This window comes from Corvus brachyrhynchos, unplaced genomic scaffold (genome assembly GCF_000691975.1).
Source record: "Corvus brachyrhynchos isolate BGI_N302 unplaced genomic scaffold, ASM69197v1 scaffold54, whole genome shotgun sequence".
Classification (NCBI taxonomy): domain Eukaryota; kingdom Metazoa; phylum Chordata; class Aves; order Passeriformes; family Corvidae; genus Corvus; species Corvus brachyrhynchos.
This window is the reverse complement of record NW_008237902.1, coordinates 388,413-408,555: the sequence shown is the minus strand read 5'-3', so window position 1 is coordinate 408,555 and position 20,143 is coordinate 388,413. Positions and strand designations below refer to the sequence as shown.

The window sequence follows — 20,143 nt, the reverse complement described above, 5'->3', positions numbered from 1 at the left end:
GTAAGAAGAGATCCTTAAGACACATTTAAGCACATTAAAACCATTTTCTCCATGCACACATATCAGACTCAAACCCACACTACCTAAGCCTGCGGTGCCAACAGAAAGATCCACAGACCTTCCAGGGGCTCCCAGTCAGCTGAGAGATCTCTGTCCCTCTGAACTCATTGTTCAGGCTGCCTCATAGTCAGTAGAGAAAACCAGGTACTCCTAGGGCACAGTTAATTTTATCCCAACTTTGTTGCCTCCCTTCTGACTATTACGGAGTCTAGACAGGAATTTCAGATGGAGACACTGAAAGGTACACAAGAGGAAACCCACACCAGTATCCAGGAGGATGCACACAGCCCTTCTCTCCCTGCTTCCAGAGCCATGGGCTGAGGGAGGCATCAGCAACTGAATTAATAGCTACCAAAACAGGAGCAAGCAGAAATTCATTGTACATCCCTTCAGGACACATTCCTGGATGTCACTGTGGTGCCTGGGCCGTGCTAATCTCAGACTTGGCCCTTGATCACGGCAATCACACCATGGCTGTGCTGAGGGCCCTCCACAGCCCCAGGCCCCCTTATGCTTCTGCCAGTCTGGGCAGCTGGGGATGATCCCCAGGCATGTTGCTGAATGCACCTACAATCCCCTCCCCAAAAACTAATCTGGCAGCAGCAATCCCCAAACCTCACCTTTACTGCAAACCTCAGCACTGGAAAATGGTGGGAAGGGAAACTTCTATATGATTGTCATGGTACATGAAGAGAACAGAAACAAAGAAAAATCAAGATGTATTTTGGCAGTTTTCCATGTCAGTTTTCCCATTTCCCTCCCTCATGCACTTTCTACAGGAGCAATCTGTCCTTTTCCTAAACGCTGAGCAATCCCAGCACTGAACTAATCAATATTAATAGCTATGGGTTCGGGAGGGGGGAGGAGGGGAGAGGAGAGGAGGGATTACCCTGACCTTTTTCAACTCACACTGCCTCAGACGGCCACCAAGCAGCTGAAGAGAGAGCAGCCAGACGGTAATGCCATGTGGTTTTAGTAGCTTTTCATTTTTTTTTAAATTTTTTCCTTGTGAATATTTACTCTGTTGTCTCAGTGCAGATAGCAATGAAATCTGATTTTCTGCAGGAAGGAAAAATTATAATTATATCAGCCATCTCCGGGCCAAACCTTGCCTTGATGGGAGACTCCACTGAAATAAGGGAAATAACGCCCAGGCTGGATTTTAACTCGAATTTCTTAATAAAGAGAGGAACTGGATTAGGGAAGTTTTGACAGGTGAAATGCTGGTGTGCTTTGTGGATTTCTCTTTATTATAACAGAGTATAATCAAAGCCATTGAGCTGTGACTGGGGTATGGAGCAAGAGCAAACAAAGGGCTGGGGGAACCGGTCCTCTATTGTTACGCTGAAGTGTCCACAGCAGCTCAGGGGATGGATGTGCTCAGTACAGGGGGCTCAGAATGAAAGACAAATCCTATTAATTAAAAGAAAATCATAATTGAAGCTCTTTGTTCCTATTGGATTTGGTGTTTATTGTAGATTTTCCTGTTAGCAGCATTTCTTAAAATACAGGTTTATGTCAGGGGGCACCGTTGATTACTGGTAATTAAGCATTGTCTCTTTATTACTGATTATTCTTGTTGCCATGTGAAAACTATGCTTTTTAGGAATTTCATCAGAGAAATCTAGAGAAAATTCTATTTATGCCTTTCCTCTTTTGCTCTGAAAGAGCCAAGCCTCAGGGAAAGGTCCCACATTGGGTGCTAGGTTTGTGGGGGTTTTTTGAATAAACATTTTTATGGTATTTTTATATTTTTTCTCTTGAGGAGAAAATGCTTTGCAGATGGCTGATATCACAGCACTAGCTAATGAAGCCATGGGTGTGTTTTCCCTTTCTTTGTCAGGACCCATCATGTCCGACAAACCAGATTTTGCAGAAATTGAAACATTTGACAAGACCAAGCTGAAGAAGACAGAAACCAGAGAGAAAAATCCACTGCCCACTAAAGAAAGTAAGTGCTTATGAGGCTATTTGAAGTACAAGTAGCAAGGACATAATCTGTATTGCAGTTCATATGCAAAATGAATACTAATCACAGGATTACAGGCTCAAACTCATCCCTGACTTTAAGTGGGGATAATACTAAGACTCTATACTGGGCTTCCAAGGATATGAGTAATTATAACCAATAGTGCATTTTGTCTGAAAAACCCTTTCTGATGGGATTGCTCTTGCTTCTGCTAAAAGCAAGACCAGTGTTCCCACTGGGTGCTGGTAACAGGATCAATCTGTTTGTAATTACCTTGCTTCCAGCTCCTCTGGAGGCACAGGGGAACCTTTCCCCATCCCTGGCAGGCCAGGCAGTATCCCCAGAGGGTGCCCGAGCTCTGGATTTAATGTTATCAGGCAGATGAGCTGCTGCCTCCCACTGGTACCTGCTGTCAGCCACGGGCAGGAGACCTCCAGGCACCTTCTCTGGGAATAACGCTGCAAGCAAAACCTATCATCATCCTCATCTAACAGCAAATCTCCCTCAGAAAAGCACCCCTGAGCTTTTCTCGTGCAGGGTCTTCTCCCAGACACAGGCAGCCAGATAAGCCTAGGATTCATGCTCAGCTTCAGATATGAAAAGAACATTTGGAGCAGATTTTGTGAGCAGTTTCCTTCAGAAGAGTATTGCTAATCACTGGATGTATGTGCTGATAGCCATGGAGATGCACAGTCCCTCAACATTAGATACCTGGGTTTTTTCCCTGTTTTGTTATCCTTGCCAATGCCAAAGCTGTAAATACAAGAGAAGTTCTGCACATCATGAACTGCTCCCTTTCAGCTACACAGATGTGGGTATGAGTTGTCATTTTCAGGGTAACCAAAAAAACCAAATAGGGATTTAACCATTCTCTGGCTTTAAGTATGATCATAGAAATTTGTATCCTGCAGAACCATTATCATTGAATCACGGAATGGTTTGGGTTAGAAAGGACTTTAAAAGAGCATCTTGTTCAAACCCCCTCCCATGGGCAGGGACACCTCCCACTATCCCAGGTTGCTCCAAGCCCTGTCCAACCTGGCCTTGAACACTTTCAGGGATGGGGCAGCCACAGCCTCTCTGGGCAACCTGTGCCAGGGCCTCACCACCCTCACAAGGAAGAATTTCTCTTTCACATCTAATCTAACCCTGCCCTCTGTCAGTGTGAAGCCATTCCTCCTTTTTCTGTCACTCCAGGCCCTTGTCCAAAGTCCCCCTCCAGCTCTTTTGGAGCTCCTTTAAGCACTAGAAGGGGTTCTAAGGTCTCCCCAGAGCCTTCTCTTCTTCAGGCGGTACACCCCCAAAACTCTCTCAGTCTGTCTCCATAGGAAGGCTAAGTTTACTGTTCATAAACAGTAATGTTTATTGATGGTGGTTTTGTTTCCTCTTTTTCTGCCAGCTATTGAACAGGAAAAGCAAAGTGAAAGTACAGCCTGAGTATAAAATTGAAGATGTGACTGCTGCTTCTTCAGTGGGGTTTTGGCTTCTGAGTTGGACTGTTGTTTTATTTTGTCCCTCCCACCCCATATTTGTTGCCCATTTATTTTAGGAAACATTTGTTCATTTAATGTTCCCTGGAGAAGTCTGTTTTGTGTTTGTTGAAGAAGATACTATGTATTTGTATTCTTAAAATTATAATTCCAAGTTCTGTATCAACTCCATTACTTGGCAAAAAAAGAAAAAAGCAATTTGCATAAAAATTGTTTTCCTAAACCTCACAATAAACAGGTTTCTTCTGATCAACTGTTTTTGAGCCTTGCAGAAATGGGGTTTACACTGCAACTCTTACTAACATCTATCCCGCTTTCTTTGCATTTCCACAGCAGCTCAGGAGTTTGGTCAGGTGGGGAAGGGTTATCCCAGGCACCCACAGGTCCCTTGGCTGGAACACAGCCCCTCTCCATCATCTGTATCCCGCAGAATCCCAGAGCCCCAGGTGGCACCAACCCACAGGAACCCCCCTGATGGCCTTCACAGCAGCCTGGAGACTTCACTCCCATCCCTTGTGTCACTCAGAAGAGTGTTTAATAGGAACTGTGTGTGCCAGGAGCTCCTGCACTTTGAAACCCCCAGCCTGGCAGCAGGCACGAGTAAGATGGGAAGTCACTGGCCTGCTTCAGTCCTGTCCTGTAGTAGGCTGGAGGTTCCAGAGACAAGTACCCACTTACAGATTCCATGACAAATTGATGGTTGGGCTGAGGAAATACTCAAATTAACATTTCAGATTTTAAAAAAGGGCTGCAGCTACCTCTGCACAGCTTTTTTATCTCTCTAACTTGCAAAGATCCAGTCAACCTTGGGATAACTGCAGCACACACAGAGCCCTTGGCCCATCTCATACCAAGCAATACAAGAATGAGGGAAGGTGGAAGGAAGAAAGAAAATTTAGTATTGCATTGATTTTTAGGGATGAGAGAAAGACCTTTAGCAGCACAGGGATGTAAGACACAAGCCTTCAAGCAAGAAAAGACTCCCTAAATCTTCATTACTGGTGGTGCAATAACATCCTCACTGGTCTGCAGAGGACTTGGCAAAAACAGACTCTGGTACCACCAGCTCAGAGGACTCTCAATTACATGGTATCACGTTATCTCTGGAATTAATTTGCAATCATATTAGAAAAACAAGTGCTTACTCTGGGCAGATAAACTGCTGTCCCTGGAGCTTCAGTTTGATCCTACTTGTGCTGTGAAATGAGAGTAGCTCTGTGTACTCCAGCAGGGTTAGTCTGGGCCTGTACCTGCATGAGGTGAGGCAGAAGGCAGCCTACAGGCTTCAGAAAACAGAAGGGAATGGTTGGGGTGATGTTCAGAAAGTTCTTGTTTACTTAAGGGTTGTTTGACACTTGACATTGAACGTGAATAGTCAGAACTGCAGTTAAAAGTAGCAGTGGATCCACAAGACTGCGACTTTGGTGGTAACAGAAAGTAACCAGAGGTGAGCAGGAGACCAAAGGAAAACACAGGGCATGAGGACCAGTGATTTCTGTCAGAGCTTTGTTAATGTCGGTGGTGTCCAAAGGGCTGAGGCTGCTCTTTCAATCCACATTCATCAGTTCAACACTGCTGATGTTTTCTTTTCATGACCAAGGGTTTTTTTTCACATTCTCATTGGAGGACTCCTTGGCACCTGACTCAAAGAGGTACTTATTTTAAGGTCAGCTGGATTCATTAATACTAATTTTTATATAAAAGGTGAGGACTGCAAGAGGTTGAGCAACAAGGAAAACAGAGCTATTTTCTTTGTGACTCATGCCCTCCCCTCAGCCCTGCACACTTCAGGGTCAAGGAGCCTCTGACATTATTTAAATATTTGCTTTGATGATGGTTCCTTCATAGAGGAAGCATTTAGAGATAGCACTTAGAGCAACACCACCTATGGAAATCTGTATAGTTCCTACTGTTCAACCAGATTCATTCAACCCATTACTTTCCCCCAGACGGTTTCTAAGTTCTGTGTTGCATTCAGCAGTAAGGCCACAGATTAGACTTTCTCCTTGGTTTTGTTCTGCATGACGACCTCCTTCCATCTCTGCCCGTTCAGAGCACCTGCCAACTCGCTCAGCAAATACACTGTAAATCACCAAAAAACTTCTTTGGCATCACTGAAACAGGGGCTGGTCTCTGTGCCCCTAAGTTCTCCCAAAAATCAAAGGTCTGGGCTGTGTCCTCAGCCTGCACTTTTTGGGCAGGAGGGGAGGGAGGTCTGGCCAAAGCAAGAAAACAACAGAGATATTCTGCTCTTGTGTTTGCAGAGATATAAAGGATTGGCAGCACAGCTCAGGTTTGCCCCAAGCACTTGGCTCAGGGCTGCTCCTGCTGCTGCTGCAGGGCTCAGTCTCCCCCCATGAAGCCTGCTCCCAATTTAGCTTTTTGCATTTAAAGCCTGAAACAGTAAACCCAACATCTCAGTGCTTTTATCCACACGTCTCACCCCACTAAATAGGCTGAGAAGAACTTTAGTCACGTTCCCCACCCCTGGATCTGACTACAAAGGCTACAAACACCTGCACACCTGGAAAAACTCCTCAAGGTTAAAGGCCAGATCTTCCCAGCTTTCCCCCACCTGCCCCAGGTGGAGCATGGCTTTATAGCAGGGCTTGGGGAGTGCTTCTTTCACAATTAGCAGTTAAGAGAGGCTCAAAGTTAAAAACAAGTAGCTGCAGTACTCTGATTTGAGAAACATCCCTCTCTGCTGCTGTGGGAGACCATTTCAACCCAGGAACTGGATCAGGAGATTAAAGTTTCTCAAGAGCAGGGACAGGTTTGGCTCCCTGTTATCTTAACCAAAGAGCATTACAGCCCTTATCTGTGGGGCAAGCTGGGGACACCAACCAGGAAACTGCTCATGACTTCAGGCTGAGACAGTGAATTTTCATCCTTCCAGGCATTACACAAGGAAATATTTGGTGCTGCCATTGAGAGGGAGCTATGAGCAGAGCCAAGGCAAGCTAAACCAAAGCGAACACCTTACCCACACCTAGGAAACACCTTCTGGGCGTTAACCTGACCTTCACTCCCTGGAAGAGCATCCTCCAGCTCCAAGGCTCCCCAACAGCCACCCACTCCAGGAGCTCAGGCCCTTTCCCAGCCTCCAAGCTGATGGGCAGCTGAGCTGGAGACAAGTTCATCAGTAAACAGAACCAGCTCCAGGTGGGAAACTTAAATATTTCTGCCGATTAGCAGCAGCCCCTTGCTGTTATGTAAAGGTACATAAATGAGGTGTTACCTTGCAAATGCCTTCCATGCTAATGCAGTTATGGCCAAAAAAAAATCATTATATGCAGATAAACACCCACTTTTTTGGCACCACCATGAAGCCAGTTTTGCCCCCTGGATCCCAGGGATAGGGCCAGCCCTCTCAGGATCTTGGCCAAGTCCACCTGCCCCTGTGAGTCACCTCTAATTGCTGTGCACAGCTGCAGCAAGCCCCGGCTGGGCAGAGGAGATCTGCATTCCTGTCATTGTTATACCAAAGTTAGTTGATTTAATAAATCTCATTAGGCAGGCATTTGATAGCAGTGAAAGCCAGGGAGGACAAGCCCTGAGCCTAGTTCTCCTAGGAAAAGGGCATGTGTGTGTTCCACCACAGCTGGAGCCCAGCTAAAAGGCACTGGAGACCCTGCCAGCCCCAGCTCAGATACCACTGCCGAGTCTCAAAACACATATGGGGCTTTTTTCAAATATATTTGGGTGTTCTCTCTTATTTGGGTCATTAGTCCTGTGATTGCTGAGACACGCCACAGCTCTGCAGTGATGAGGGCAATGCATTTTGGCCAGTGGCTTGGCCACCACAACAAAAGCTGGGATGTCCATGCAAGGCCAAGGCTGGAGAAGTCTTTGAAAAACACCTTGGTGTGCTTGTTCTGCCATAAGCTCTGGTCCTGATGCAGCAGAGACCTATCCTGCTAAGAGAGGCTCAGGGAAAGAAACAAGGGAGAGATGTGAGCAAATGAGATCTGCCAAAGCTCTGTAGGATCAGGGGTCTGAACTGCACCATGTGGGAAGAAGGTCGGGGGCTGGGAGTGCTGCCAGGGAGGTGCCCACAGCAGCAGAAACTCAAGGCAGAAGAAGCCAGGGTGGTTCTCATGCCTCTGCCTGGCTCAGCCCTTGTTTTTCCAAAAACACAGGGTGAAAACAATAGTCTTTTAAAAAGCACAAACCTTCTGGTGCCAAGCTGGGGGAGCCTCCCACATTGCACAGGCAAACAAAGCCAGTGTGTCCTCCTGGAGCCCTGGCACGAGCAGCCAGCCCTGGCCTCTCCACCTGTCCCCACCCAGCGCGTCCGTGAGTCCCCAGGGAGCTCTGGCTGTCCCAGCCCGATCCAGGGCACCGAGCTGTGTCCCGGCAGCAAAACCCACTCAGGCTGGAGTGTGAAAGGCAGCACGGGGCCGGCTGGGGCTGAGCCAGGCTGCGTGGGAGCAGGTGTGTGCGTGTGCGGGGGTGTTTCTCCAGCTCCAACCCAACACCGCTCAAACTGACAGCAGGGTAAGCTCTGCTCCCATCTCCTGCGCCGGGAGAGGCGGCTCCGTGTGCTCGCTGTCTTGTCAGGAGAGCTGGCTTGGGAAGGAACAGTTGCTGGTGATGGTTCTTGCACATCTTGTAAGCTGTGCTGACAACAGCTCTTGACAACTCCTACCATCAACTGCAAATCTCCCAATGCTTCATGTTTGCTTCAAGGCCCGGGTCCAGAATTCATTCAATCCATTGGGAATCAGGAAGAAAGGAAGGGGAGGGGGGAGCAAAAGGGGGTTTGTAGCTGCTCTGGTCAAAAGGACATGAAAATGAGGTCTTTTAAGGCTCCAGCAGTAGGCACTGAACAAAAAGAAAGAGAATTTTCAAAATAAAAAAAACAGTTTCAGGAATTTTAAGCTGGTCTCATGAATTCAGAAGCTAACTCAGTATCCAAATTTTTGATTTGGCGAAGTTGCAACAACCAGGGAGGAAAAAAATTGTGTGTGACTCCAAGTGGGTGTTTTCAAACAGCATCTTGTTTGGGGAAAATAATCCCTCTTGGTCTGCTTTGTTTTCTCGTGATGCTGGAAAAAATTCTCCTCAGAGAGAAGAACTGAGGTTTTATTTTTCTGTCTAATCACAGGAGCTACGCCAGGCCACGCCTGACCACAGCTGGTCCCCCCATCCTTGCTAGCCCTGGGAGGAGTCACCACCACAAAGTGTTAAGGGAACAGGTGTGCAGGTCCAAAATCACACATTTCATTTAGCAATGAAGAAATCAGGCATGAGGTGCCTTGGCTGAAGGTGTGTGCTTTTGGGGCTGAGCCCAAGTGCAGGGATGGAGGCGGCGGGGATGCCCTGGGGCAGCAGCATCGCTCCCACTCCAGGACCCTTGTCTCCAGGGAGCAGAAGTAGCAATAGCTTATAGTATTGCAATAGCTCCATAATGGCTTTATAATAGCTCCAGCCTCTTCACTGCTCCCCCAGACTCACCATTGTATTTCTGTCTTGTCTGGGCTCTTATTTCAGTGGGATCTGGGTAACTCAAGCCCACAGTGCTGCTTCTGGCCATGTGCATCGGCTGCAGCACAGACCTCACCTGGTACCAGCACGGGTGGCAAGGAGCACGGGCATTGGGAGGGAAGAGGCGTCAGCTTGTGCCAGCTGCAGCTCCCTCACGCTGGCAGACATCCTCAGTAACGCTGATGACTTTGGTGGCATCAATGCAGAGGGAGATAGGGGCAGCTACAATGATGTGACCCTGGGGGCAGGAGCGCTGTGCGTGCTGCTGGAGGATTGCTCTTGCCCACCCAGCTCCATCACGGCCAGTTGAACCACAGACCCACAACAGAGATCTTTTTTGTTTCCTCAATACGTCTTGAAAATCCCAGGGCTTGGCCAGCCTACCCGAGCAGCGAGCATGGAAGACTCCCCACAGGTTGTTCTGGCAGCGAGATTGCTGCACAGATTTTATCCCAGCTGCCGCTTGAGGTGCTCGGCTGGGGGCACTCTGCAGCCTGTGCCACCGCCGTGTGCCCCCCGGCCACTGCCGCCGGGCACGGGCGGGATGGGCTGGGCTGGGACGGGTGTGCGGCGCGGCGCCGTCCCACAGGGGGAGCCTTGTCACCAGCCTGAGGGGACACTGCCGGGACACTGCCGGGACACTGCCGGGACACTGCCGGGACATCACCGCGGGCACGCCCAGCGCCGGGCACCCTCCGCTCCCGGCGCTGTGCCCGTGGGTTTGATCCCGGCGCTGTGGGCTTGGCTCCATTTCCACCCCTTCCGAGTTAACAAATGCAAAGCGAACTGCGTTCATCCTCACGGGGCTGGGCAGAGCTCCCTCCAAAACCACCACAGCTCAGGTGTTCAGCACTTATCTGGGATTTACCAAGCAAATATGATCAAGGAAATCTGTTTCTAAAGGGTGTCACTGGGAAAAATTCACCCCATGGAGTGTCCTAACAGTTCTCTGTGCCTGGAGGATGCTGATGAGCTGAACCCCTGAGCCAGATCCCCACCTTACATTACACATTCCCATTGGATCAACTTTAAGGGCCTAAAACTGGTTTAGTAAAACCAGAGACCTTGCAAAGAGCTGTCATCCCACTCTGACCTCAGGTAACACTGGAGATGTCTCCTCCCACCTCAAAGATGAATAAATGCATGGTACTACCAGACTGATGAAAGCGATGTATGAACATGGCATCAATGCCCAGCTGCACTATGAAATGGAAATATGCAGCTTGACCCTGTGAGAAGACAGGCAAGGCAAGAGGGGTTTCCTCAGGGGGAACCACAGCAAAGTGCCAGAGCCAGGTGGGCACCGCAGGGGGAACAAACCCCTCAGCAGTGCAGGCTCCCCACTGCCTTCGTGGGCAAAGCTGGTGCCAGAAGCAACTTTTCTCCTCACTTTGTTTTTCCCAGCAAAACTCAAAGAATTTTTGAAGTTGCTCTCAGCCCAGATTCCCTGGTTCCTCCAGAGGAAACCACAGCTTTCTGCACTTGGAATCACCTCTGTCCAAAGAAACAAAGACAAGTTTAAAGAAAATATTCGTGGCTCAAATCACCATTTTCTTCTGTGAATTTCAAAACCTCCCACACTGAGTGTGCCAGACAGAGCCAGCAGCAACACCCATATCATCCAACTCAGAATTTAAGATCTTTAGGCTTGATCTGTGACATGAAATGGATGGGAGACAGGAGGGATGACAGAGCCTCAGCCACAAAGGGGTAGTGCAAGGACCCATGCTGGGAAAGGGCAGGGAGCACCGCATGAGCCAGGTTGTAATCAGTTAATTTAACTTGAGTTTGGCTGGGAATAATTAAGAAGGAGGTGATAATTTTCCTCTGTATCAAGTGCCTAATCTCCTCCTGGACAGGCTTTCACCTGGGAGGGGACACATTGCCAGGACAGAGATCTGGTCCCTGCATGCAGATGCCTGGGTGGTAACCTATCTGCTGCACTGACAGCGTTTGCATGACACTTCCTTTAATGAGGGAGAGAAAAACAAAACACTTGTCCCTGCTTTATAAGACTGCTGTATAAACAGCCCCGTAGGTTTTGGGGGACACACCTAAAGGAAGCAGGTGAGGTGAGGCTGATCAGGTCATGGAGCTGCCTCTCCAGGGCTGACTGGGCAGCCAAGTCCTCTCGAGAGCTTTCCCCAGAGAGATGGGCACTGCTGCTGACATGGTGAAATCCCCCTCCAGCCACTGTCCCCGGTCAGTTGGGCTGGAGGGGTCCTGACCCATCTCCCAGCCCATCCTCCCCACCACAGTGGGGCCATGCTTATCCAGCTCACTCCTGACACATGGTGAGCCCACAAGTTAAATCTACATCTTGAGCCCCTTTCTCTGCCTCTTGTTGATGGAATTTCGAAAGAGTTACCCCACTCCCCACTTTCTCTATTTGCTCATTTCTAGCCTAAACACATCATCCTGTGTGCACAGATCCAAGAGCTCTGCAATGTTCTGAGGCCTTTTCTACAACCCCCATCAGGACATTCCCAAGTCACCTTGACAGCCCTTGCTGGGAAGCATCTATGTCCCTCGCCAGCTTGTGTCTAGAAAGATCAGAATTTGGTTCCAAACCTCAAATTTTTTCCTTCCTGGAACCAAAAGGTACAACCTGGAGCTTCCTGTGGTCCTGGCTTCTATCCCAAAATGTGTTTCCTTCAGTAGAAGGGGCTCTTACCTTGGACTTGCTTTTTTGTGGCCTCACTGATGAAGTTCACTGCTCACCCCATCACGCTGCACAAGGCTGAGCTGGAAATCAGGGCTAAAAGTAAGACAGAAAAACTGGGTGCATTGGTACAGCTGAGGGCACAAAGTGCTGCCGAGAGACAGGAACTCCTTGGGATAATTTTGTCACTGGGAAAGCACACCCTAAGATGGCTCTGTTGGGTGGTTTAATCTTGTTTTCAGTGAATATCGGGCTACTTCTGTGTGCCAAAACAGGCATGAAGAGAACCAAGCCTGTGGGGTAGGTGTGGCACAATACCTGATTCCAGTTACATCTCCATCCCCAATTACTATTCATTAATCCAAACATATTCATTATACAGGCAAAACTCCCACCAGCACTGCCAGGTCCAGGGCTTGGGTCCTGCCTCTGTTTGCTCCTGCTGGGAACTGCAGCAGCCCACAAGAGACTGTGCAGCAGGCAGAGCAACGAGGACATATTTTCCCCAGTACAGGAAAGATGAGAAGACTAAAATTAACAATTCCTGGAAGAGCTGGGTGTGCAGAAGGGCTGCCCAACACCTGCAGTGCTCTGGGATGGAGTATTGTGCAGCACAGGGACACATCCCCTTTGCTGTGTGCAGACCAAGGGGCTTGGGGGGCTTCCCAGGGCGAGTGGTGTGGGAGAGCATCATAAAACATCCTCCAGCTCACCAGTGAGGGGGTGGCTTTCTAATTACCCAGGTGGGTTTCTATTGTGAGGAGGGCAGCAATGCAGGATTTGACGCCAGGGCTCTGAATGTGTCACCTGCCGAGGGCAATTTAGCAAGTGGCCTGTGCTTTATTTTCCTGTTATCTGCAGCCACGGGGCAGCACAAGCCAAGATCCCACCCCTGTGGGATCTGCCACCCCGATAAACTGATTTACCTCATGTCTGCCTTCCCTTAAAACCCACATTGTGGCGTGAAAAGGCTTTTGTGGGTGCGTGGGGCTGTATACTCTATTGTAGTCTCTTTAATTAGGGCAGATACTAAAATGCTTTAGGATTTTGACCATCCCATGAAAAGCACTGCCTATTTGGTCACATAGCAAGAAAATAAGAAACAAAGCATCAACATTTTATCAGTTAACTCAAGGGGGTCCAGCTGGCACTCAGGACACTGCTTTCCAAACAGCCTGTCCCTCAGCACCACACGGTGCAGGCTCTGGTGGTGCCTCCATGCCGGGCAGCTGATGGTTCATGAGGCCCAGGCTGCCCAGAACCACTGACAGCGCACATTCTGCATAACCAGGTAAATTCAACAGAATTTGCCTTCCAGAATTTTTTTCCCCATCCAGAACCGAACCAAAAACAAGTCTCTAGGCAGTGGGAAAATCAAAGCAAAACCCCCTTCAGCATCATTTCTGAGATGACCCATGGGGTGACTAGTGGGTTGTTCCCATGGGTGACAGGGGAGCACCCAGCCCTGCAGCCCTCCAGAGCCCAACTGGGCTTGGCCCACACAAGCCCAGTGACTTATGGAGCAAAGCACCAAAATCAGCTTCTAAACACCTCTGCCCAGTTCAGCTCTGCCACTGATCCACCCCGAGATCTCCAGGCCACCCATTTCTGTGCCTCAGTTTACCCAGCTGCAAACAGAGATGTGTACATTTAACCTCTTTTACTGCAAGGACATGACATGAAGTGGTCTATAAGTGCAAATTTATTAACACAGCAAGACCCAAGTCTGCTTTTGCTTAAGGTGGAAAAGCCCAGCAGTGATACAATTGGGATCACTGCACTCATTGCTGGGTGACCTCCAGAAGTGCTGGCTCCTGCTTGCCAGGCCGGAGCAGTTAATCTGGAAAAAACCTGGAGCGGCATGGGAAGGCTTATCCCAGCACGCTGCTTTGTTTGCTGACAGCTAGTGCAAGTGACAACGTTATAAGTGACTTTTAAGATCGCTGTGACTTTAATTAGAAAGGACATTTTTAATAGCCTGGGCAAAGAGCTGTGTGGTCCTGCCAGCGGCTGCTCGTGGCACAGCTCACACCCAGGGACTCTGTTATTCCTCTGGCATGTGATAGCAATATCATGTGTGAACAGACAGAGCAGACATGCCAACTTTTTTTTAGCTGCACAAACTGTCTCAGACAAGAAAAAACCCCATCTATATGCCCTCAGGGGCAGCCAGACACAACCCCCCCAAAATTACCTGTGTGCATGTAGAAAATGCACACAGATTTCCAAGCCATATGCATGGGGTTTAATCAATGAACTTCCCAGATACATGGGAAACACTTCATTCCCAGTAATTGTCCTTCGACAGCTCTAACAAGTAGGATCTGTTCGGGATGGTAATGATTAAAATGCTGACTCACAGAGGGTTTTCCATGCTGGTGGGACTGCATCAGCTTTGTGCTCACTTGGAAGGTATTTTGCATCCCTGCTTTTCAACCAATCTGCAATTTTAATCCTCTGGTTACAAACGGGTTGTTTGTGGCTTTGCCCAGCTGACTCCAGGTTTCCCTTCTGCAGAGTCTGGAGGGAGAGGGCTCTCCCCTCACTTGCTGATGGGCAGCAGGACAGGGAGAATCCCTGTGCTTTCTGCAGCCAGGAGCAGCGAGGAGCTGGTCTGCCTGCTCCAGGCAGGAGAGAAAGGAGTGACAGGTCTCCAGCAGCGGGAGCTGAGCCCACAGTCCTGCACTTCAGATACCAGCTGTGAGGTGCCAAACCCCAGGGCAGGTTGCTGGCTCTGCAATGCTCTTGAGCATTTCATGGTAGGACAGAAAACTACTTCTCAAAGGTATTGAGGTGCATCCCCCTGCCTGGTCATTGTGCTGCTGGCTGTGGCCGCTTGCCTGCATGTGAAGATGGGGTTTGTCCCTGTGTGCCCCCTTCTCCTCATGGGGCAGCTCCCCAGGTGACATGTCCAGCGCAGTCCCGATCCCTTGAACCTCACTTTTGCAGCTCTTTCATCAGTCCCCTTGCAGCAGCAGTGGTTAACTCAGGGAGATGGGTGTACCCCGGGGTCAGTCAGGGAGCTGCCAGGGGGAGGAGGAGGAGGAGGAAGGCAGCAGCTCTGCTTGCCGCAGAGTCAATGCTGGACAGATGCTGTGCCTGTGTGCCATGGGACAGTGACAGGCAGAGCCAGGGGGCTGTTTGTCACTGCTGGCACAGCATGGCATTGCTTTGGGGCCAAGTATCCACACTGCCCCACAGAGCAGCCAGGATCCCTGCCCAGAGTGAGCTGGCCCCCAGTGGGACCATTCACCCACAGGAAAACAGACCAAGAAGTTACCATGAACACCATCTCCCCATTCCTCCATCACCTGCATCACAGCTCCTCACAACCCTTAATGATATTGGCTGTAACTACCAAAAGGCTTTTTGGGTTTCCTCTGATAAGGATTTTCCTTTCCCAAGCACAGATGATGGCTCAGCTGCAGCAGAGGCCCCTCACTCCACTCAGACTATGGGCAGCTCCTGCCTGGAGCAGCAGCAGCCGTGCCTTTTCTGCAGCAGCCTTCACCATAAGAAAATTGCCAACCCCTAATTACAGCATTGGAGCATGAAGAAAACCACATAAGTGATTCACACAGTGTTCCCAAGCTGCAGCCGCGTAAATTAGAGAGATTTCCAAACGCTCCCAAGCCATGCTAGCTGTTGTCAGGATGGAAATGCAGAAACTTTCATCATAAAGAGGCAAGAAGGAAAAAACCTGCCTTTAAACTCATCTCTGCAAACCAGGGAGACCTGGGAGGTCTATCCCCTATAGATCTTTACAGAAGGGTTGTTAAAACTCCTCGGGAGTTCTCATAGGAGGGAGCAGGCAGATAACAGGGGAACTATAGAAATGCATCTGCTTGTCATTTCGGAGGGACATGGGGATGGAGCCTCTGCTGGCAAGCAGAGGATGAAAAGGAGAAGGCAAGAGGACTTGGGGCCAGCAGAAAGGGCTGGCTGGTGGTGGGAAAGAGAGTTAAAAGTGTCCCATTGTTAGGGAAGTTTGCTCTCCTTCAGACCATCCCGCTCCCAGGGACACCACGCCGCCTTTTGAAGTGCAACCTTAGGCGGTTCCTTGTCACCCATTGGAGCAGGAGCTTTTTTACCACATTAAGTCATTGGGTAGCAAATGAATGGGGGGTTTTGACTATTCACAACTTCACCTTATAAATATCAGCGTTGAAGGTTCCTGCAGCTTTGCTCCATCCCCATAGCTCACCTTGGGAAGGAGTGGAGGGAGGCGGCCCTGCTTGCTCGGAGACCTGCAGTGCGAAGAGCTACGAAGCAGCCAAAGGGATCCAACCCCACTCCTTGTGACAGCCATGAAGAGAAGCACCCTCCTCATCCTCTCCATCACAGGGGTCTACAGTGCCATTCTCCACACAGCAGCATGGTAGGGTGGAAACAACTCAGTGGAAAGGGCATTTTTTAGGGATGCTCTTCAGCCTGTGGTAAGGTGACTCATTTTATTTTCTTTGTTTCAGGTCTGTGAATAACTTTCTGATGACAGGACCTAAGGTAATTAACATACGGACTGCCAGGAATTTAAATGGAGTGATTTTGTTTTGCAAATGGGAAATAGTACTTTCCAAGGAACCAGACTTCCCAGAGCATATCGGCTCCAAGTCCTGCCAAGTACAGAGGGAAAAGACTCGCAACCTGCTCATGTCTGTTTTCACTGATAAATGCTAAAACACGGTGGATTTTAACCCCGCTGTTTCCCATGCCAGGCTTACCTGACGTTCTCCAGCAGCGTGGCAGCCGGGGCACACAGCGGGATGGAGGAATGCAAGTTCCAGTTCGGGTGGGAGCGCTGGAACTGCCCCGAGAGCGCCCTGCAGCTCTCCACCCACAACCGGCTCCGCAGCGGTGAGTGCACCTTCACCTGCCGGCACCGCTCCCTGGCCCGGGATGCTCTGGCTGCCAGCTGGGATGTGCTCTGGAGACAGCTGGTGCTGCTGCTTTAACTGACTGATGGAGAGGGGTTTCATGTCCCAAAAATCACAACTGTTTTTCCTTTATCTGTATTAATTGATGTCATAAATATCACTAACATTTTCCGAGGGATCCCGGGCTCAGTCTTTCCCTCAGTGCTGCTTCATGGGTCTGCTCCTGCCACTTTGCGTGCAGCATCCCGGGGAGTGCAGTGCTAGAGACACCCGAGCTTCCAGTGCGGAGAAGCGCAGGAGAGGCAAAGGGAGAAACCAGAGATGTGTACTAAGAAACTGCCTTCATAAGAAAGCTGTGGATATATTTCAATATCATCTATTTCAACAGGCAAAAGTCTCCTTTTCCCCAGAGCAGCATCTCTATTTGAACCTGTTCAGAAAGCCAAAAAGGACTACACAGGAGTGTGGGTGCAGACAGCTGTTAGCACAGGTTCAAAGGATCAATGACTGTTTTCTCCAGCAGGCAAGATCAAAGCACAACATACCCCCAGGCAGGGAAGGAGAGAGATGAACCAAGCACTAGGTGAAGGGAGAAATAACTTGCCTTGGCCAGAGCAGGACTGTGGCATTGTCTTAAAATCCTACCCCGCCAAGAAGTTCCATCCCTTGTATTGACACCTGTATAATCATACGCCAAATTGGTGTACCCTGTGATGCTGAAGCCTGAAAAGATCCAGTCATGAGCATTTAATTTCATTTCTGTAGCACCTTACCTTTTGAACAGAGCGCATGGGTATTTTCTCCTTGCACCTTTGCAGGAGAAAGAATTTCATTGCTGATAATCCGGGACTGATGTCTACATTTGCATGTGACAGTATTTTTCCCCTCTCTCCCCCAGCTACCCGGGAAACCTCCTTTGTGCACGCCATCAGCTCGGCCGGGGTCATGTACACCCTCACCAGGAACTGCAGCCTGGGGGACTTCGAGAGCTGTGGCTGCGACGACTCCAGGAACGGCCGTGTCGGTGAGTGCCCTCCCAGGACAGACTGACCTCATCCCTCTGTCCCCACACGCAGCCCCACGGACTTCAGGGCAGAATCTGGGGCAGTTCTGTGCTTAGCCTGTGTCTGTCTTGCAGGTGGCCGAGGCTGGGTCTGGGGAGGATGCAGTGACAACGTGGAGTTTGGGGAGAAGGTTTCCAAGCTCTTTGTGGATGCCTTGGAAACAGGACACGATACCCGCGCGCTGATTAACCTGCACAACAATGAAGTTGGGAGACTTGTAAGTAATAATAATAATAATAATAATAATAATGTCTATATTGAAAACAAAATCTAGGCTGTTCAGGTCCCCATTTTCAGGCCCCTGTGACAATCCAGGCCCAGTAGTGGTTGCATGGAGGAAAAAACACAGCCAGAATCTGGCCTTGAACCTCAACACAGGGAATCCCAGTAAGAGTTGGTCCTACTTCCAGCTTTGGCAGCTGTGTAACGCAGTTAAGTGCTGGCACACACCACTTATCCAGAAATGCATGGGGTTTGTAGCCACCTCTAGGCTTGTCTGGTCTGCAAAACAAAGCCAGAGCCACCTTCCTTACTTTCTTGCAATATGCATTTCCAAGCTCTTTGGCCGGGAAGGCAGGTGTGAGCTGGCCCTGCTCACAAGCCAGCCAGACTCGTCCCAGCTCCTGCCTGGGCCATGGGAGCTCTCAGCATCTTGCCAAACCTCCTTGTCTGTAAAAACAAGGATGACAACACTTAACATACCTATCTCATAGGGTGTGTCAAGGCTTAATCTCACATAGATACCAGTGATTGGGACCTTATAAATACCAGAGGGAGATAGGCAGATAATATCTGTGAAGTGCTTGGCCTGGAGGAGATGCAGAGAGGTTGGGTATGATTATTCCAAAACAGTTTCACACATTTTGAATGAAACCTCTGAAAGAGATGATACGTTGGTGCTGCTGAGTGGCGTGAGAAGGGCATGACCTGACAAAGGCACTTCTTCCTGGCCTGGATTCTCCTGGAAGGGCTGGGAACAATAGTTTGTGCCCACTTATTTCTGGGACAGATGTTTTCCAGGACCTAAGAGCATCAGCTTGTGTCAATCACACCGAGTACAAGCCACTTTTGATGCATTGTCCCCAAATTACAAGTGCTGTAGAGCCTGATTTTGAGATTTCCTAATTTCTTCACCTCTCCCACCAAGGCAGTGAAAGACACAATGAAGAGGGCCTGCAAGTGCCACGGGGTGTCGGGCAGCTGCAGCATCCAGACCTGCTGGCTGCAGCTCGCTGAATTCCGCGAGATCGGCAACTACCTGAAGATAAAATACGACCAAGCCCACAAGCTGGAGATGGACAAGAGGCGGATGAGAGCCGGCAACAGCGCCGACAGCCGCGGGGCCACGGCAGAGACCTTCCACCACATCCACGCCTCGGAGCTCGTCTTCCTGGAGGACTCCCCCGACTACTGCACGAGGAACGCCAGCCTGGGCCACCACGGCACTGAGGGCCGCGAGTGCCTGCAGACCGGCAAGAACCTCTCGCAGTGGGAGAAGAGGAGCTGCCGGCGGCTCTGCACCGAGTGCGGCCTGCGGGTGGAGGAGAGGAGGACGGAGGTGGTGGCCAGCTGCAACTGCAAGTTCCACTGGTGCTGCGCTGTGCGCTGCGAGCAGTGCCGGACGCTGGTGGCCAAGCACTTCTGCACCCGCCGTGACTCTGCCGCCCCCAACCACATCAGGCAGAGGAACAGGGGCCACAGGAGATAGGGGAAGCTTTGGTGTCCTTACGCTGGGGAAGGAGCGTCCTGGGGTCCAGAGGGTTGAGTGTGCACCATGTGAGGTGATGGGGTCTCCTGTGGATGGATGCAGTGGGATCAGGAAGTGCAAGGCGCGGGCGCTGAGGGACCACGGTCCTTCTTGCTTCCATGTTTTTTCCTCAATATTTACCAGTAGCTTCCTTCTTCTTGGGAGTCACTTTACCTGTGCGTTGGACAGAGGGAGGAATTTCATGTTTTAGGTGGGCTCAACCCCTTGTGCCCCTGCCAGTGGGTCTGCCAATGCCAGCAGTGGGGCTCCAGCCCTGCAGCCAGAGGGGTGGGAATAGGTGCTGTGGCCAAAAGCGGGTCCAGCTGGGTGATCCCATCCCTGCAGCCCTAGGTCCCGGCCATTCGTGCACAGCAGCTGCTTGGCAGCATTTCTGGAGCAAAACTTATGCACTTTGTGATGTGAGAGGAGGATTGGCAGTGTTGTGGTGTGTATTACCACAACTGCAGCCTTTTGAGGGCTTTGAAAAGTTTACAGCCAGTGTTTACATATTTCCCTCCCCCCTTTTTTTCTTCTCCTTTTTAATTTTGTATTTTGGCACAAGAAGCCCTGCCCCAAATAGACAATAGCTTCATGTATTTGTACTGGATAAAATTAATCAGTGTACAGTTCCTTTACTTTTTTGTTTTTAATTAGCAGATAAGAATTCAGAATTCTTTATGCCTAATGTTGTTTATCAATAAATTGTATTATTGCTTAGCACAATCTGTTTTCACTATGTATTTTGAAGGTATCCTTTAAGAGTTAGATTTTGGACTGTATTTTGCAATAA

General features: G+C 49.6%; 3 protein-coding genes across 7 annotated transcripts in view; 2 read left to right on the top strand and 1 right to left on the bottom strand.

Moving 5' to 3' along the window:
- The first annotated feature begins 915 nt into the window (after positions 1 to 915).
- On the top strand, positions 916 to 3,772 carry LOC103614664 (thymosin beta-12). Its single transcript, XM_008632626.2, has 3 exons — positions 916 to 1,016; positions 1,904 to 2,011; positions 3,429 to 3,772. Exons 2-3 carry the CDS (start codon positions 1,912 to 1,914, stop codon positions 3,464 to 3,466), a joined length of 138 nt encoding a protein of 45 aa, XP_008630848.1. The 5' UTR covers positions 916 to 1,016; positions 1,904 to 1,911; the 3' UTR covers positions 3,467 to 3,772.
- Positions 3,773 to 12,925: 9,153 nt separating this feature from the next.
- Positions 12,926 to 19,320, top strand: WNT8A (Wnt family member 8A). The gene is made up of 6 exons (XM_008632625.2): positions 12,926 to 16,046; positions 16,138 to 16,171; positions 16,384 to 16,522; positions 17,441 to 17,566; positions 17,681 to 17,823; positions 18,754 to 19,320. The coding sequence occupies exons 1-6, from the start codon at positions 15,976 to 15,978 to the stop codon at positions 19,312 to 19,314; spliced, it is 1,074 nt and encodes a 357-aa protein (XP_008630847.1). The 5' UTR covers positions 12,926 to 15,975; the 3' UTR covers positions 19,315 to 19,320.
- NME5 (NME/NM23 family member 5) overlaps positions 18,851 to 20,143 on the bottom strand; it is a 32,330-nt gene continuing 31,037 nt past the window's right edge. For all 5 annotated transcript variants that reach the window (XR_001861569.1, XR_001861568.1, XR_001861571.1 and 2 more), the window contains one exon: positions 18,851 to 19,527. The gene's annotated coding sequence lies outside the window, so the exon portion shown is untranslated. The remainder of the gene's footprint in view (positions 19,528 to 20,143) is intronic.

Coding starts and splice junctions, on each gene's coding strand:
- LOC103614664 (XM_008632626.2), top strand. CDS start 1,912: ATGTCCGACAAACCAGATTTTGCAGAAATTGAAACATTTGACAAGACC. Junction 2,012..3,428: donor TCCACTGCCCACTAAAGAAA/GTAAGTGCTTAT, acceptor TTTTTCTGCCAG/CTATTGAACAGGAAAAGCAA.
- WNT8A (XM_008632625.2), top strand. CDS start 15,976: ATGAAGAGAAGCACCCTCCTCATCCTCTCCATCACAGGGGTCTACAGT. Junction 17,567..17,680: donor CTCCAGGAACGGCCGTGTCG/GTGAGTGCCCTC, acceptor TCTGTCTTGCAG/GTGGCCGAGGCTGGGTCTGG. Junction 17,824..18,753: donor ACAATGAAGTTGGGAGACTT/GTAAGTAATAAT, acceptor TCTCCCACCAAG/GCAGTGAAAGACACAATGAA.